We start from the raw sequence: 19,765 nt of genomic DNA, 5'->3' as shown, positions 1-19,765 counted from the left end.
GCAGATCAGCCTGAGGGAAGAAATCATGCCATTCCGTAGACGCTAAAAACCTGTCAATCCTAGACATCGTAGGGGTGTCCTGTTCATTTGACCATGTGTATAATTTACCGTTGAGGTCAAGCTCTAACAGCTGAAGGTAATCAATTGTGTGGTTGAACTGCCTCATCAGTCTTCTATTAATTATTCCTTTGTTTTTCTCCCTTGCTCTCCTTATCATGTTAAAATCACCTAAAATCAGCCATTCCGGCTTCATCAGATTACGAATATGGCGCAGCTCTGCCAGAAAATTCATTTTTTCATTTTCAGGTTGAGGACCATAAACCCCTGTGAGGTCCCACACCACATCACTCATACGGGAGCAGATTCTGACAGATATCGAGTATACTGATGGATAAGGAATAGCAGTTATGTCAAACAGATCCTCATCACATGCAATTAGGATCCCACCTGACGCTCCAAGAGATGGTAAATGAACCGTCTGAGCAGCTAGCTTGTAACCCAGTGTTTCGTTTAGAAGATTATTATTCCAGCTCATTATCTTTGTTTCTTGAAGACAGACAATAGTTGCCCCAGAAGAGAGAATCAAATGCTTCACACTTGCCCTTTTAGCTGGGTCATTTAGCCCCCTCACATTCCATGACAAAATACAACAGTTGGCATTCATTAATCAAAAGTAGTTCCCCTACATGCCCAAGTAGAGCCACACAAGACAGGACCTGACCAGACAACCAGCGACAACAGCACATTGCTAGTTGGGAAAAGCAAGCATCCCACGCCTGAAATAATGACAGATAGAAACACCGACAGAGCAAGCCAAAAGAAAAAACACTGCTGACAATCCCACAACCTGCTACCCAAAGCAGTCATCAAAAGTAGTTGGGTGACCCACAGACTATTACACATGCGAGATAACATTCTGCACTAGACCGACCCACACAAGATCTAAAAACATCACTCAGATCCTCTCAGCAGCCTCTATGAAAGGAGCCTTGAGAGGTGCCACCTTTCTGCCCTTCTTCTTGGTCCCTTCCTTCTCCTTTCCCTGAATTGCCAACTCCATAATTGCCTCCATTTGATCCTTAGTAAGGGGCCTTATGAAATGCCTTGCAAGCTGTTCCATCAAATCCACCTGACCATTAACAGATAGAGCATTAGAGCTTTGAAATTGAGTTGCAGCAGCGTTATTTAACTTAGCAGCTAGAATTTCTTGAGCTTTAACTATGGCATTTCGATTTCTTCCAAATTTGAGTTTTTTCTTTGCAGCCAATCTAGCACTAGATCTCTTGCCAATAGGAGATGGACTTACACCCGCAGCCACAGCAGGCTGAAATGAACACCCCACAACCAAACTGTTTGAAGCTAAGCTAGAGCTGGGAGGCGATCGAATTAGCGGAGCATCAGGAGCTTTAGAGATAGATGCAACAAAATCATCTATATTAATGCTTGAGGGATCTGGGATGCTACATGACAGCGAAGAGGTGAATAAATCTGGATTGCACGGCATGACAGATGCACTATTAATATTTGAATGTGGAGGCACATGAGATTCTGCAACGAGTGACTCCTGCCATGCTTCCTCCTCCATGATCTGCAGCGGGCAGAGGACTGCAGCAGAGGGGAGGAGAGGAGTACCTTTACTTGCCTGCAGCAGTCGGCAGGTGTTGATGCAGCGAAAGGCTCTTGTGAGAGCCAAGAACAACTTGCACGGTGGCATTTTAAAGACGCTGCCGGTGGTGCGCTTTAATGACAGAAAGAAAGAAAAAAACAGAGAAAGGTTACTGTATGGAGCGCGTGGCGATGTCTGGAAATCACTGTCCATGCCATTCTTGTCTCACCAAACATCAATTCTGCAGCTATTCCTTGTGCTGACAATTCTCCCATTCCTATCCTTGCTTGCTTGGGCGCTGCCCAAGAGTAATTTATATATACACTGGAGGTAAATGTACGACATCCAGCGACCCAAGGCGTTCATGCTGATAAAAGCTATGACAACATCTGTACTAATCTCATTAACCTTTCTATAAGTAATAATCCGGTGTCAGCTTTTGACCATTTGCATGCTCGCTGCCAAAATTTTGGAAAGCCAAATGTCCTCTCTTGCTACCCAGTTGCTTAGCAGTTAAGCTTCCAACGATCAACCTGAGGCTTAACCCCACCCAACTAACCAATCTTTACCAACAAACTGAGGCTTACTCAGATCTCACCGAAGAGGCCAAACCTACAGATCCACCGCGCAGAGAAATAAAGGCGCCTTTTGCAAAAGGCTGAAGAGGGCAATCTCCTCTTTTGAGGCGCACTTTTTAGAACAGGGAGATTGAGGAGTGTGGCCTCCTGTTTTGCCACTACTTCGTGCTTATCGACCTGATACCTCTGCATCTCTCAACTCTTCAGTGCGAGTGGAAAAAAAATCTCTTCCATCAATCCAGCCGAGTTAGTTCTTCCTAAAATTTCACAGGACCATGAAAAGCAGCAAAATGAGAAAAATACGTGCAATATACTGTTCTTGAGTCTGCATCTGCAACTGCAACAGATAATTATTTCAGAGTTAAGACTTTAAGAGGGAATATGCCATGCATTTTTGGTGCAAACCGCACCACAATAAAGGAGAGAAAAATTCTAAGAAAGTGTGATTTAAGAAGAATGGCATTCTACAAAAGTGTGATTTAATGGCTGAGGCCCACAGCCCACTGCATGGACCCCTCCATTGGAATTCTTTTAACACCCTTTTCCTCCTTCAGACTGGTGGAATGGTGGAGAAGCCATAGAGGCAGAGGTGGTGAGCCTGCCTGTTGCAAGTGCACCTAATCATCGCCATCATGGACACTAGGCAGAGAAGCACCAATAATAGGCACTTTTTCGGCCTTACATGTCCCATGACCAAGCATCAACACGCGGCGCCAAGAACTTTCAAACTGATAGCCTCCACTTCTAAATGCGTGTGCTGGATGATCCTTGTCCTTAGAAGCCAAAACAGCAACGACATAGAAAACAAAGGGCTTCCTAGAACCCCCACCAGCTTATTTTGCTCTGCCTGCGCCTGCCGGCCCAAAGATCACTCGAGTTGGAAAAATAGCCACCTTTGTCAGCCCCACAAGCATTAGTAGTTTGTTCATCTCGTAATGGACCGAGCCGGTTTTCACTTGATACACGAACATTAGTATTTTCTGTTTGCAAAGCAACCCAATAGTCTATGAAGCAATAGCGAGCCTCCATTCCCGTTCAAAAGTTTATGTTGCTATCAGTCTCCAGATTGGTATAAAGTAAACAATACTCAAGGGAACATGATTGCCACACCAGAAATAAATGGTTTGTTCTTTCCTAGCATGTGCAGGGTGCACGATTGAGAAGTACAAGTGTCACTCATCTTACACATCAATAGCTTTTAGTCACGAAACGAAACTGTATCTTTCATTTCATCCCCAACAGTAACCAGTGTTCAGGTTAACAGTTAAATATAGTTGGTATACGGAGGACATGATTAGTGTAAGGAAATACTAGGGGACATGATTAATCCGTACCGGCTTCTACTGTTTTTACATTGTTTTTGTCTCTATGGATTGCATCTGCAGCAGTCCAAACAATCAGCTTTAATCTGTTCGTTTCGGATTAAAGCTGGTTGTTTGGACTGCTGCAGCTGCAATTCATAGAGATAAAAACACTGTAGAAGTAGTAGAAGCCGATATGAATTAAAGCCAAGCAAACAGGCTGATTATGTACAAGGGCTCACATGATAAAGTGATAAAACACACAAATTTTGGGCAACTCTTTACACACTTTGGCCGAATCACATGTATTTTACTTCGTTTGGGCTCAAAAACGAGTTGAGTTACGTAGGGTTTTGTGCTGGTCAAACTTTATAGGTTCATAAAAATATTGGCAACATTTGCATCTCCAAATCTAAAGATATTTATTATGTGCCATAAATATTATTATTCTCTTGTATATATATGGTTAAAGTTGAAGATGTTCGACTTCTTGAGAAGAATGATGGGACTAGGGGAGTGTGTTCATACTTTGCTCCTTTCAAATTATAAGATATTTTGTCATTTATAACTACATTACTTTTACTATGTAGCAAGCCATCGTTGGCAAGAAGTACCAGAGGAGGCGACACACAAGTGTCTAGCGGGGTCCCAATAACCTTTGCTCCATTGACAACGTGCACATTCAACTCGCCTCTTGCAAATTTTCTAGTTACTTTTAGTCCCTACAACGATTTGCAAGTATGAATCATCGATCCAAATCCACGATTTACTAGAAGAAACAACAAGATTAATTTTAATAACATATATACCGAAATAGAGGTCTTGCTTTTGTTTTTAAGTACTTCTTGGAGTTCCTAGACCAATGCACAAGGTCGCCATAATGAAATCATTTGTCTTTAGAAGGACCAAACTTGGCTTTGTATTTGGATTTGAGATCTCATCTTTAACTTTGACTTTTTGCCTATTCACAAAGTACTAGGTATGTGCCCATGCGTTGCCACGTACGCACAATTACATAAAAACAAACATATATATCCGAGGTATCAATATACCACAAATCATTTGCACAAATGAATACCACCACAACTCTAGATATACAAATCACACACTACAATCCACCAGAATTTTTTTGCCCCTTGCAACAATACAAAAGTTGTTTGATAAAATTGTAGTGTGCAATGATTACATAAAAATAAATATATATTCTCGACATCAATATATCACAAAATATTTACACAAATGAATGCCACCACAACTATACACAGACGGATTACACCCTACAATCCACCGGATTTTTCCCTTCCCTATGCGTCCAATGTAATACAACAATAATATAGGCTTGATATGGCAAGACACCTATGTGACCTGTGCGATGGTCGATCCGGTCGATCAGATGGTCCCTTGGTCCAGAGAGCTCCATGGCTTCTACACCAAGTGAGCATTCGTCTGCTGCAAAATCCATGTACTTTTGAAGTAGGAGCTCTGATGAGACGAACTCTGGCGTGTCCACGTTCTATGACACCTCCCATCTCTCTATGAGTTTGTCTCCTTCCAGCATCCTGATCACCTCGAACATTCTAGGCTAGTGAGATAGGTGGTACTGACTCAACCCTGTCCTAGTTGCTACCCAGGCCTTTGTCCACCATCATGCCTAGTTGCTTTTCTTGATGAAGTTTCTTAACCTGGAAACATGGTCATGGCAATGACAGAAGCTTGCAATTCTCAAAGAACTATCAAGAGACTGAATTGAAGGGCAAAGCAAAACAAGGTATAAAATATAATAAAGGAAACATAGGCGATGTTCATCTATAAGTTTTAAAGAAAATCTGAAATTGGATAAGTAAACACAAGATGCATGCTTACCCAGTCGAGCACTCTACCTTTCTGATTTGCTACTCTTCCAAAATACAACGCCTTCTGACCAGTGACCAACTTGACTAACAGAACCCTAAATCCAAACACATCAGACTTCTTTGATGACTGGCCAGTGAAAGTTGAAACATGATAGTACGGAAAATGAAATCCTTCAATCACTCAGCTTCCTCAACATAGCTTCTTCTATGACCTTGTCATTGGCACGTCCACTGGATCATTATCTCATGAAGTTGATGCAAAGTTCAAATTTCATTGCATTCACAACCAGAGAAAAAATGTAGTAGTTTTGCAGGCAAAGATATGGCATAAGCGCACTCCTGTTTCAACACTCCTATAACAAGAAATAGACTCTTTCAATTAGACCATATCCTTAACAGGTCTTTCTCGTAAGTATATAACACCAAAAAAGGAACATACATTCTCCTCCAGATCCCATTGTAAACTTGGCAAGTAATAAGACTGAAGGATTTTGTTTTTTTAATAAGGCTGAAAGACAAGCCAACATTCCAGTTAACTAAATCTTGAATTTACAAGTATATTGAAAATAAATGAACAGAAATTACCTTGACCAAAGAACCTCTCGCCAAATTACCTTTGCCTTGCTAGTTGAATACATCAATGAAATAAGTGGAAACACTCAATATATTTGCCACACTTTAGAAGGCAATTAGACTGCACTCATTTTGATTTCAATTTTCATGTTGTGAGATTGGAAATATGTTTTCCAATGCACTTCGCCACATGCAGATCAACAGATGGTCAGTTGAAGGCATGCCTCCACTTTGAAACTTCATTTGGCTTTCCAGTATATTTGCAACTGAAGATCCAAATCAACCAAGTATAGTCCTAATCAAAGAGAAATAGTGAACGAACAAGACGACGAGACAAGGATATTGTGCTAACCAATTGTTCTGAGTAGATTAGACGATGCCATATTTGATTTAGAAATATATTAACCACATTCATATTTTCTTCATACTTGGTCCATACATAAGCGATAATTTGTCTTCATTGTATATAGTAACATGGTCATAACAGTGAGTCAAAAGTGTCAATTTCCAATTTGACATATATGAATTCATTGTGATTGTAAGTACATGTTCTTTTTCTTTTACAACATAGTTTCAGTTACCATATACCTTTCGATATTCATTTGATTTAACCTAGTTATTTTAACAACTTCTAATATGTTTAAATTCAATCATTTGAAATGGTATATAAAAAATCTTACAAACATTAAAGAGAAAGGGTAATCCTTAATCAATTAAAGATGAATATTCACTTACTCGGCCCGTTGATTGTTGTTCTTTTTTAGCTCACAGTTTTCGGAAAGGAAACAACAACCTAAGAAACAAGTCAAGTCCAGGATAGATCTAAGCTTCCCTTGCTTGTTCCGTTTAGGGTTACTTCTGAGAGCACCTAGAGGGGGGGTGAATAGGTGATCCTGTAGAATTCAACACTAAATTCCAACAACCTTGATTATAAAAATATTAGTGCGGGTTAATCAAGTCAATAAGATGAGCTCTTGCGAACACAGACAATCAAAGAAGGAACAATCACAAGAGACACACAATTTTATCCCGTGGTTCGGCCAAGTAACACTTGCCTACTTCCACATTGTGGCGTCCCAATGGACGAGGGTTGCACTCAACCCCTTTCAAGTGATCCAATGATCAACTTGAATACCACGACTTTTCTTCCTTATCTCTTTCTCCCATTTGCGAGTAATCTCCACAAGTTGGAGTCTCTCGCCCTTGCAACAAAGATCACAATGAAATCACAAGAGTAAGGTTGGGGAGCAACACACACAAATCCGCAGCACACACACGCACACAAGCCAAGACTTGAGCTCAAAATGAAGCACAAAGAGTTCACAACTAGAACGGAGCTCAAATCACTAACACAATCGATCAAGTGCGCGGAGACGGAGTGTGGGAGACTTAGAATGCTTAGTGAATGCTTGGGTGTCTCCTCCATGCACCTAGGGGTCGCTTTTATAGCCCCAAGGCAGCTAGGAGCCATTGGAGGCCAACAAGGAAGGCTATCCTTGCCTTCTGTCGGTTGGCGCACCGGACAGTCCGGTGTGCCACCGACAGTCACTGTAGACGATCCGGTGTGGATCCCCTTCCTATTTTGGTGTAGACGACCGTTGCAGATTCGTGGCAGTTGGCGCACCGGACAGTCCGGTGCCCCCTGCCGACCGTTGGCGCGAGCCACGCGTCGCCCGCGGATTGCGCGTCCGACCATTGCGCTGGCGACCGTTGGCTCTCCGAACAGTCCGGTGCACCACTGGACAGTCCGGTGAATTATAGTCGTACGCCGCCGATTTTTTCCGAGAGTGGCCTGTTCACCGGAAGCCAGCCTGGCGCACCAGACACTGTGCGGTGCACCACCGGACAGTCCGGTGTGCCAGACTGAGCTGGACTTCGGCTGTACACAGCCAAGTCACTTGCAATTCTTTTCTTCTTTTCTTTTCTCTGTTTCTAGCACTTAGACAAAATATGTTAGTACTCAAAACAATGTACTAAGTCTAGAAACGTACCTTGTTACATGATTTGCACTTCTTGCTTGTTTGGCACATTATATTTCACTCACTATGTGTTGGACACTTAATCACCAAAACATTATAGAAATGGCCCAAGGGCACATTTCCCTTTCAATCTCCCCCTTTTTGGTGATTTATGCCAACACATAAAAAAGCAATGCAAAACATGCAACATCGATTCAAATTGAAGACCAAATTGTTTTTGACTCTAATTTTGCATATTTGGATCATTCTTTGCCACCACTTGGTTTGTTTTTGCAAATCAAATTCATTTTCCTATCTCTAATTCAAACACACTTGTTTAGGCATAAAGAGAGATATTCCAATCGAAAAATTGATCAAGTACCAAAAACTCCCCCTTTGTCATAATCGAAAATTCTCCCCCACAAGAGGCAAATTTTGCAATAAGAGTATTTTGGTCGAATCGAAAATCCTAACTCTACTATTTACAAAATTCTCAAGTGGTAGCTGATTCATTTGCTTTGGCCTTAATTTCTCCCCCTTTGGCATCAAGCACCAAAACGGGATCATTTTTGGCCCTTTAACCCCATTGCCTCACCAAAATTGTCAATTAAGAGCAAAAAGGCAATAAGAGCATAAGAATGAACTTGGAGGTGAGTACACTAATACCGGAGTGCAGTGGAAGTCTTTGCATGGTCCAAGTTCACCTTTCCCTTTCAATGCACCTTTGAGACTACATCAAGTACACTTTAACACAAAGGTTAGTCTCAAAGGATCAAGTTGTAGCACTTCTCCCCCTTAAATATGTGCATTATTCACACATGCACTTGTGAGGTCCGGGGATCCCTTGCACAACTTGAGCGCCATCAACAAATTTCATAAATGCATAAAGTAACTTGATCAAAGGCATAAAACACATGTATGCTATAGATCAATCCAAGTTACGCGAATCTAAGACATTTAGCTCACTACGCAACCTGCAAAAGGTTTTCTCATCTAAAGGCTTGGTAAGATATCGGCTAGCTGGTTCTCGGTGCTAATATGGAAAACCTCGATATCTCCCTTTTGCTGGTGGTCTCTCAGAAAGTGATGCCGGATGTCTATGTGCTTAGTGCGGCTGTGTTCAACAGGATTATCCGTCATGCGGATTGCACTCTCATTGTCTCATTGTCACGTAGGAGTGGCACTTTGCTCAGATTGTAGCCAAAGTCCCGGAGGGTTTGCCTCATCCAAAGTAGTTGCGCGCAACACTGTCTTGCGGCAACATACTCAGCCTCAGCGGTGGATAGGGCAACAGAAGTTTGTTTCTTTGAACTCCAAGACACCAGGGACCTTCCTAGGAATTAGCACGTCCCTGATGTACTCTTCCTATTAACCTTGCATCCAACATAATCAGAGTCTGAATATCCAATTAATAAGTCAAAGGTTGACCCCTTTGGATACCAGATCCTGAAGCAAGGCGTAGAAACTAAATATCTAAGAATCCACTTAACGGCCACAAGGTGACATTCCCTTGGGTCGGATTGATATCTAGCACACATGCATACGCTAAGCATACTATCCGGTCTACTAGCACATAAATACAGTAATGACCCTATCATAGACCGGTATGCCTTTTGATCAATGGACTTACCTCCTTTGTTGAGGTCGACATGTCCGTCGGTTCCCATAGGTGTCTTTGCGGGCTTGGCGTCCTTCATCCCAAACCGCTTGAAAAGATCTTGAGTGTACTTTGTTTGGGAGATGAAGGTGTCGTCCTTGAGTTGCTTCACTTGGAACCCAAGGAAGTAGTTCAACTGGCCCATCATTGACATCTCAAACTTTTGAGTCATCACCCTGCTAAACTCCTCACAAGACTTTTGGTTAGTAGAACCAAATATTATGTCATCGATATAAATTTGGCACACAAAAAGATCACCATCACAAGTCTTAGTGAAAAGAGTGGGATCGACTTTCCCAACCTTGAAAGCATTAGCAATTAAGAAATCTCTAAGGCATTCATACCATGCTCTTGGGGCTTGCTTAAGTCCATAGAGCGCCTTAGAGAGCTTAAACACATGGTCGGGGTACCTGTCATCCTCAAAGCCAGGGGTTGTTCCACGTACACCTCCTCCTTTATTGGCCCATTGAGGAAAGCGCTCTTCACATCCATTTGAAATAACCTGAAAGAGTGGTGAGCGGCATAGGCTAATAATATTCTAATAGATTCTAGCCTAGCCACAGGAGCAAAAGTCTCCTCGAAATCCAAACCTGCGACTTGGGCATAACCTTTTGCCACAAGTCGAGCCTTGTTTCTTGTCACCACCCCGTGCTCGTCTTGCTTGTTGCGGAACACCCACTTGGTTCCCAAAACATTTTGCTTTGGACGTGGCACCAGGCTCCAAACTTCGTTCCTCTTGAAGTTGTTGAGCCTTCCTGCATGGCCAACACCCAGTCCGGATCTTGCAAGGCCTCTTCTACCCTGAAAGGCTCAATAGAAGAGACAAACGAGTAATGCTCACAAAAGTTAGCTAAACGTGAGCGAGTTGTTACTCCCTTGCTTATATCACCCAGAATTTGATCGATGGGGTGATTTCTTTGAATCATCGCTCGGACTTGAGTTGGAGGGACCAGTGATGCTTCTTCCTCCAAAGCTTGTTCTCCTTGTGCTCCCCCTTGATCACACGCCTCTTCTTGAGGAGCCTATCCATCATCTTGAGTAGGGGGATGCACCATTGTTGAGGAAGAAGGTTGATCTTGCTTTTGTTATTCCTGTGGTCGCACATCTCCAATCGCCATGGTGCGTATTGCGGCTGTTGGAACATCATCTTCATCTATGTCAGCAAGATCAACTTGCTCTCTTGGAGAACCATTAGTCTCATCAAATACAACGTCGCTAGAGACTTCAACCAAACCCGATGATTTGTTGAAGACTCTATACGCCTTTGTATTTGAGTCATACCCTAGTAAAAACCCTTCTACAGCTTTGGGAGCAAATTTGGAATGTCTACCTTTCTTCACCAAAATGTAGCATTTGCTCCCAAATACACGAAAGTAAGAGACATTGGGTTTGTTACCGGTAAGGAGTTCGTAGGAGGTCTTCTTGAGAAGACGATGCAGATAGAGCCGGTTTATGGTGTGGCAAGCTGTGTTCACAGCTTCCAACCAAAACCGCTCGGGCGTCTTGAACTCTCCAAGCATCGTCCTCGCCATGTCGATAAGCGTCATGTTCTTCCTCTCTACCACACCATTTTGTTGTGGTGTGTAGGGAGCGGAGAACTCATGCTTGACACCTTCCTCCTCAAGATACTCCTCAACTTGTAAGTTCTTGAACTCGGACCCGTTGTCGCTCCTTATCTTTTTCACCTTGAGCTCAAATTTGTTTTGATCCCTCCTTAGAAAGCGCTTTAGGGTCCCTTGGGTTTCTGATTTATCCTGCAAAAAGAACACCCAAGTGAAGCGGGAAAAGTCATCTACAATTATAAGACCATACTTACTTCCCTTGATGCCAAGGTAGGCGACGGGTCCGAAGAGGTCCATGTGAAGAAGCTCCAGTGGTCTTGACGTTGTCATCACATTCTTGCTGTGATGAGTGCTTCCCACCTGTTTCCCTGCCTGACAAGCTGCACAAGGTCTATCTTTTTCGAAGCATACATTGGTTAGTCCTAACACATGTTCTCCCTTTAGAAGTTTATAAAGGTTCTTCATCCCAACATGTGCTAGACGATGATGCCATAGCCAGCCCATACTAGTCTTAGCTATTAAGCATGCATCTAGATCGGCCTCCTCTTTTGAAAAATCAACTAAGTAGAGTTTGCCATCTAATACACCCTTAAATGCTAATGAACCATCACTCCTTCTAAAGACAGAAACATCAACATTTGTAAACAAACAATTGTAGCCCATGTGGCACAATTGACTTACAGACAGGAGGCTGTAACCAAGCGACTCTACTAGAAATACGTTTGAAATGGAGTGCTCATTGGTGATGGCTATCTTGCCCAAGCCTTTGACCTTGCCTTGGTTCCCATCTCTAAAGATGATCGTATCCTGGGAATCCTTGTTCTTGACGTAGGAGGTGAACATCTTCTTCTCCCCCGTCATGTGGTTTGTGCATCCGCTGTCGATAATCCAGCTTGAGCCCCCGGATGCATAAACCTGCAAGAAAATTTACGCTTGGGTTTTAGGTACCCAACTCTTGTTGGGTCCTACAAGGTTAGTTACAATGGCCTTTGGAATCCAAATATGTAACACCCGGATTTAAGGAACAAAGCCGGGTGCATCTCATACATGCGCCAAGAAGACAACATATATAATAACAGAGTGTATAGAGATAAATGTCATAAATCATCAGAGTATTTATTACATAGCGGAAGACTTATTACAAAATAAAAGATAAATATAAAACGAACTAAGGATCGTCGGCGCCAATGTCGACTGAGAAACGCCACCTAGATCAATTCGAACTCCTCGCTTTGTGGTTCCTCCTGAACCACCTGTTCTTCTCCTGTGGGGGGGGGGGGGTGTGAGACAGCAAGAGTGAGCTCACATACGTTCATAGCTCAACAAGTCGTGGGGAATAATGTGGCATGAACTCACCAAAGGTGGGAGTTCATGTAGTGTAAGGCTAATCAATGAAGTAAAGGCTGAGGCTGAGCATTGCTTTTATAAGTTGGTCAAAATTTTATTAGCAATTACTAAGTGTAAGTAAATACCAAACCTTAATAATAATAAAGAACAGTAATAGTAAAGTAATCCCAAATGCGATGCAAATGTCAAATTAAATTTAAGTTCCATAGTTAATCATGTGAGGGTCTGAGCCGCTCATGACCGTGAGCACGGCTAGTATACTAGTTTTACACTCTGCAGAGGTTGCGCATCTTTACCCACAAGCCGTGTTACCCATCTGCCAAGGGGTCATGAATCCCATACACCTCTACCAAGGAAGCGAGGCAGGGTAACACTACGAGGCCTTTACAAAGTTCCACTAGCTTCAGACTACCCGCTACAGTTTATAGGAAGCTCCAGTGCAGGGTTCTTGCCTGACCGCCATCGCAGCAAAATCAAACAAGGACCTCCCTACACTGACCACTCCCCTACTGCCCTTTCCCCTTTCGGGTAAGGTAGCCCTCCACTAGCTTTCCTAGTTAATCAGCCAAGGGCGTCCCATTAAACCCTTGTGGTAGCACTGTTTTCCCGGGTGGTCGCTCCATGTTCCCATTAATTTAATGATCTTAACATGAACAGTAATAATAACAAGATAATAACAGAATAATCATGATTAGTGTATCTCCATACCCAATCCACATAAAGCAATAGCAAGTACTACCCAAAAATATTTTAGGGGTGAACAAGGTATAGAGGTAATCAAAACTGGGGTAACATAAAGGCTCCCATCAAAATTAACCTATGCAGATCATTAAAATTAATAAGAACATGGCTGGGAAAAGTAAGTGATCAAGGGCACAACTTGCCTTCAATGAGCTCCTGCTAAGCTACTTCTACTTGTTGAACCTCAGTTTCCACAGTGGCTTGCTCGTCTACTCGCATCAACACAATACATACATAGTATAGCCAAAATCAACATCACACCAAACAGATGAATAAAATATACAGTAAAAATCTACACATTAAAATGAAATCATAGGAACTGGAATCACTAAATTTGGAGTTATAGATTTCAAGTTATGAATTTCCTAAGGTTTAATGTGATTAAAATAGGATTAAATGATAAATAATTTTTCTTACTGTTTTCATGCCAAAACAGAGCCATTATATGATAGAGAACATTATTACCAAATTTTAGAAACTGGAATGGAGTGATTTGGACTAAAAATGAATTTTCTATGGATTAAATAAGTTCTAGGAATTGTTTTTATATTAAAAATCTATTTCTGAATTTATTTATTTGATTTTCATGATCTCTGGACTGGGCGCACGAATTTCAGAAAGCTCAGGGGCTCCGGGGTAAAAATCCCCAGACTCAGGAAACAGTGGAGAGGACGACGGGTTGAATACTTAAAACTATAGGGTCTCTTTAGTAAAGTTGACCCGCGAAGGGGTATCTTCCAATCGAAGCCCCCCGATCGGAATTCAGCCGCCAGGATTAGATCCGTGGTTTTATGACTTGATATCACCCCCGCAATCGTCGGATCCTGATCCGACGCTCCCAGAAGCAGCCACGTCGACACACGATCCCGAGCACTCATCAACAGATCTACGGCCCAGCTCTTTCCTAGCCGAAAGGGTATACGAGATCTAATCTGTGCCATTCATCCCTTGATCAACGGCCACCGCGATACCGCTCCCCTTCACCAGACTCCGACCGACGGCGCTGCCAGGCAACACGACGGCGCCATGGCCGGCCACGACGATCATGCATCCTACCGGTCTAAACCAGACGATTCTAGCCCTACGCGATGCCCAGTGAAAAGTGAAAGTACTCGTGGGTCACTTATCAAGAATGGAGGGGCCGCAGAGGCTAACCACGGCGCGGCGCGGATTGCCAACTCCGGCGAGGGATTCACACGGTCTCCGGTCACCACCGGCCGATTGCGCCCACGAATATGATCTACGCGCCTAGGTGAATGCGAAAGTCGGTTCCGTACCTGATAACGCGGAGATAGCCTGGATGTCCACGACGCCCGGTGCTCCGCCACTGCCCACCAACACCGGCGAGCAATTGCACGCGCCCTGAGGCACCGACAGTGGAATTGCGGGCTGACGAAGCACCCAGGAACCCCGACGCAGCTCTGGAATACCTCTCGGATGCCTGAGCTCCTGCGATTCACGCGTTCGTCGGCAGCGGATTTCGTTCGCTCGGTCCCTACGGCTAAGGCTGAGCTCGGTTTGGTTAGAGTTGTTCACGCGTGGATGAAGCAAAGAGGAGGATAAGAATCCGGCTCTGGTCTTCTTATGGCCCGCCCGAAGTCCGTTCGCGGCCCACACCAACGAACTCCACCATTTGCGCCATGGCAGAGCTCGTCCGAGTCAAGCGGCGAAAGAAGGGGAGGTGGGCACGCAGCAGACCAAAGGGACCCACGCGCCAGCGGCAGAAAAATCGGTGGGCGCGAGAGGAGTAGCTGACCAGTGGGCCCCGCGCGGCAGTGGGCATCGAACGCGCGGAAGCCAGCGACTGACAGCCGGGACCCAGGTGTCGGCGCACGGTGCTGTGGCAAGTTGGGCTGCGCGGATGGGAAGTTGGAGCGGGCCGAAATGGAGGTATGGCGGCCCATGAGGCTGGTTTTGTTTTATTCTTTTTATTTTCTATTCCTTTTCCTCTCTATTTTCAACTCCAATTTGAATTCAAATTTCGAATCAACCTTAGGACAAATTTATTCCCAAATCATATGGTGAAGTTAAAATACAAGTTTTTAGAGATATAATTATATTATTTATATTTTATATATATATATCATTTCTCTTCTTCTCCTTTTCAAAAACCCTAGGTTTAATTTAGGGCTTAATTCAACTTCTGGCAATTATTATCTTATTACCATTAACATTATTATTTTATTTAATGCACAAACATATAAACTCCAACATGATGCATTTTTTTGTCATTTGTTTGAATTAAACTCTAAATTTTTGTGTATGCTCTTTTTATGATGCAAATGAGGCACATAAAATGAGAAGATCTCTCTATATTCTTTATTTAGAATTTTGAGTATTACAAATCCTACCCCCCTTAAAAATAATCTCGTCCTCGAGATTTGTAAGGAAAGGGTGTATACTCATATTGTCTCAACACATGTGCATGAACAAAAATCTCAGCATGATGCATAACTTGTTAACAACACATATGGTCAACTAGACCTTAATATTCCTCCTAAAATAGTATCGTGCCATTTACTAACTAAAGTAACATCTAGATCTTACAAATAGTAGTAACGGATATATATATGTTTGTGTAGCTTGGTGGAGCTGGTGGTTAGGAAAGCATGGGTGTATATATGTATGTCCACTTTATTATGTAGGATAGAAGATGCCTTTAAAGCATAGATAGGTTTGGGCAAGAAAAGATAGGGTAAGGAAATAGTCCATCCAAGATCGTGGATCTTGATTCCTTTGAAGATCTGGCTTGAATCTTATCCTTCCTTGATTTGATGAGGTCGATCATCTTCAATCTTCGTCCTTGAAGTTGTTATCCGAATTTGGGACATGTAGTGAAGGTAGATTCTTAGGTATACAAAATAGGTTAATAGGTGGTTATGAGTTAAATAGGTTTAAGTAGAGTATGTCTTGTTGTTTGGCTTCTATAGATTGGTTGGATAAGTTATGTAACCTGTTATATCGGTCAAGTTTGGTGTTATCATCAAGGATAATAGGTATTGGTGTTACCATACTAGGGACATAGTTGAGATAGGTGTGGGTACATGGGGTAGGTAGATTGAACCAAGTTTTTTTTTGTAAGATAAATGGGTTGGGCAACTTATAACATAGACGAGGTCGTGGTTTCACGAACGAGTTGGTTTAAGACACCAAATTAGGTTTAAAACTTATTCATAGAAATATGGTTTAGTTAATACTTGAGGTAGATCAGAATTTTCTGTTTAAATTAAAACAGAGGAGTTATGCAACCATCGGATGGTTAAGGTAGTTGCATAAGGCCGAGTTGGTCGATTACTCTTAATTTAGTGCTGAGTGAATCACGTTAGAACAGGTGGATAGGGTCTAATCCATGTTACAAGTATTAACTAATCTGTTTGAGTGGGTCACATTGGGTTAGTTCAGATTAGATGGAAACTAGATTAGTTTAGCATAACTAGATTTGACGAAATAAGACCTAATTAATTTTGGATTAGATTAGGTCGAAAGGGGGGTCTAGGTATGACCAGATTAATCTAGATAAGATCTAGTATATATTGATATGACTATCTTAAACTAGATAAGATCTAAATAAATTTTGGATCAGCTCATAGTTGTTATTCTAGAGTGGAATAAATATACTAATTCGGGCAAGATGAATCCATATGGATAAGGTAGAATCTTTTGAGGTAAATTAGATCTATTAGGACGACAAAATCTTTTCAAGATAAGATGAATTTATTAAGGCAAGAGAGTATCTTTTAAGATAAGATGAATCTATTAAGATAAGAGAGAATCTTGTAAGATAAGATGGATCTATTAAGATAAGAGAGTGTCTTTTAAGATAAGAGGGACTTCTATGAAATAGATACCTTTTAGTTGAGGATTTGTTTAGTTATCTTATGAATTCTATTTATGCCTATACGTATATGCAGATGTAATTGTGGACATTACTCCACAACTAATCACACTCAATCAAAGATCCAAATCAAACAAGTATCATAAGAACAAACACTCAAGCGTATAGATACCTATAAAAATAGTTTTTTTTTGTTCCTAAGAGTAGGTCTCCTATTCCTAAAGGTCACTTTAGGCACATGATTTCAAAGTGTGAAATCCCCATTTGACTTTAGAAGGAAATGATAAGAATAATCAGAGTAAAGCAGAAATGGATGGGAAAAGATCAAGATAAGTTTACAAAAGAATCAGTGTAGCAAAGGTAAGGTTAATCAGAGTAGAACAGTAGAAGGTGAGACAAGATCAAGGAAAGTATGGAAAGAATTAGAGTAAGGTAAGTAGATAAGGGTTGTCCAGTTCTATCTAGGTTTCGTCCTACAGTCAACATTTCCTCTGATACCACTTCTGTAACACCCGGATTTAAGGAACAAAGCCGGGTGCATCTCATACATGCGCCAAGAAGACAACATATATAATAACAGAGTGTATAGAGATAAATGTCATAAATCATCAGAGTATTTATTACATAGCGGAAGACTTATTACAAAATAAAAGATAAATATAAAACGAACTAAGGATCGTCGGCGCCAATGTCGACTGAGAAACGCCACCTAGATCAAATCGAACTCCTCGCTTTGTGGTTCCTCCTGAACCACCTGTTCTTCTCCTGTGGGGGGGGGGTGTGAGACAGCAAGAGTGAGCTCACATACGTTCATAGCTCAACAAGTCGTGGGGAATAATGTGGCATGAACTCACCAAAGGTGGGAGTTCATGTAGTGTAAGGCTAATCAATGAAGTAAAGGCTGAGGCTGAGCATTGCTTTTATAAGTTGGTCAAAATTTTATTAGCAATTACTAAGTGTAAGTAAATACCAAACCTTAATAATAATAAAGAACAGTAATAGTAAAGTAATCCCAAATGCGATGCAAATGTCAAATTAAATTTAAGTTCCATAGTTAATCATGTGAGGGTCTGAGCCGCTCATGACCGTGAGCACGGCTAGTATACTAGTTTTACACTCTGCAGAGGTTGCGCATCTTTACCCACAAGCCGTGTTACCCATCTGCCAAGGGGTCATGAATCCCATACACCTCTACCAAGGAAGCGAGGCAGGGTAACACTACGAGGCCTTTACAAAGTTCCACTAGCTTCAGACTACCCGCTACAGTTTATAGGAAGCTCCAGTGCAGGGTTCTTGCCTGACCGCCATCGCAGCAAAATCAAACAAGGACCTCCCTACACTGACCACTCCCCTACTGCCTTTGCCCGTTTCGGGTAAGGTAGCCCTCCACTAGCTTTCCTAGTTAATCAGCCAAGGGCGTCCCATTAAACCCTTGTGGTAGCACTGTTTTCCCGGGTGGTCGCTCCATGTTCCCATTAATTTAATGATCTTAACATGAACAGTAATAATAACAAGATAATAACAGAATAATCATGATTAGTGTATCTCCATACCCAATCCACATAAATCAATAGCAAGTACTACCCAAAAATATTTCAGGGGTGAACAAGGTATAGAGGTAATCAAAACTGGGGTAACATAAAGGCTCCCATCAAAATTAACCTATGCAGATCATTAAAATTAATAAGAACATGGCTGGGAAAAGTAAGTGATCAAGGGCACAACTTGCCTTCAATGAGCTCCTGCTCAGCTACTTCTACTTGTTGAACCTCAGTTTCCACAGTGGCTTGCTCGTCTACTCGCATCAACACAATACATACATAGTATAGCCAAAATCAACATCACACCAAACAGATGAATAAAATATACAGTAAAAATCTACACATTAAAATGAAATCATAGGAACTGGAATCACTAAATTTGGAGTTATAGATTTCAAGTTATGAATTTCCTAAGGTTTAATGTGATTAAAATAGGATTAAATGATAAATAATTTTTCTTATTGTTTTCATGCCAAAACAGAGCCACTATATGATAGAGAACATTATTACCAAATTTTAGAAACTGGAATGGAGTGATTTGGACTAAAAATGAATTTTCTATGGATTAAATAAGTTCTAGGAATTGTTTTTATATTAAAAATCTATTTCTGAATTTATTTATTTGATTTTCATGATCTCTAGACTGGGCGCATGAATTTCAGAAAGCTCAGGGGCTCCGGGGTAAAAATCCCCAGACTCAGGAAACAGTGGAGAGGACGGCGGGTTGAATACTTAAAACTATAGGGTCTCTTTAGTAAAGTTGACCCGCGAAGGGGTATCTTCCAATCGAAGCCCCCCGATCGGAATTCAGCCGCCAGGATTAGATCCGTGGTTTTATGACTTGATATCACCCCCGCAATCGTCGGATCCTGATCCGACGCTCCCAGAAGCAGCCACGTCGACACACGATCCCGAGCACTCATCAACAGATCTACGGCCCAGCTCTTTCCTAGCCGAAAGGGTATACGAGATCTAATCTGTGCCATTCATCCCTTGATCAACAGCCACCGCGATACCGCTCCCCTTCACCAGACTCCGACCGGCGGTGCTGCCAGGCAACACGACGGCGCCATGGCCGGCCACGACGATCATGCATCCTACCGGTCTAAACCAGACGATTCTAGCCCTACGCGATGCCCAGTGAAAAGTGAAAGTACTCGTGGGTCACTTATCAAGAATGGAGGGGCCGCAGAGGCTAACCACGGCGCGGCGC

The 19,765-nt window shown here is 42.2% G+C and overlaps 1 protein-coding gene across 3 annotated transcripts; it reads right to left on the bottom strand.

The window, feature by feature from the left end:
- Positions 1–637: 637 nt before the first annotated feature.
- Positions 638–1,966, bottom strand: LOC118472077 (uncharacterized). 3 transcript variants are annotated; one of them, XM_035959213.1, is made up of 3 exons: positions 1,836–1,966; positions 1,633–1,738; positions 638–1,129 (listed from the first exon to the last, which is right to left on the bottom strand). In XM_035959213.1, exons 1-3 carry the CDS (start codon positions 1,949–1,951, stop codon positions 956–958), a joined length of 396 nt encoding a protein of 131 aa, XP_035815106.1. In that variant the 5' UTR covers positions 1,952–1,966; the 3' UTR covers positions 638–955. The 3 variants fall into 3 exon arrangements, with proteins under 3 accessions (XP_035815106.1, XP_035815105.1, XP_035815104.1); XM_035959212.1 differs by having other exon boundaries at positions 1,307–1,738; positions 1,836–1,890; XM_035959211.1 differs by lacking the exon at positions 1,836–1,966 and having other exon boundaries at positions 1,307–1,757.
- Positions 1,967–19,765: the final 17,799 nt, after the last annotated feature.

This window comes from Zea mays, chromosome 5 (genome assembly GCF_902167145.1).
Source record: "Zea mays cultivar B73 chromosome 5, Zm-B73-REFERENCE-NAM-5.0, whole genome shotgun sequence".
NCBI classification, from domain to species: domain Eukaryota; kingdom Viridiplantae; phylum Streptophyta; class Magnoliopsida; order Poales; family Poaceae; genus Zea; species Zea mays.
Note: the sequence above shows the minus strand (reverse complement) of the source record. Positions and strands in the feature narration are given on the sequence as shown.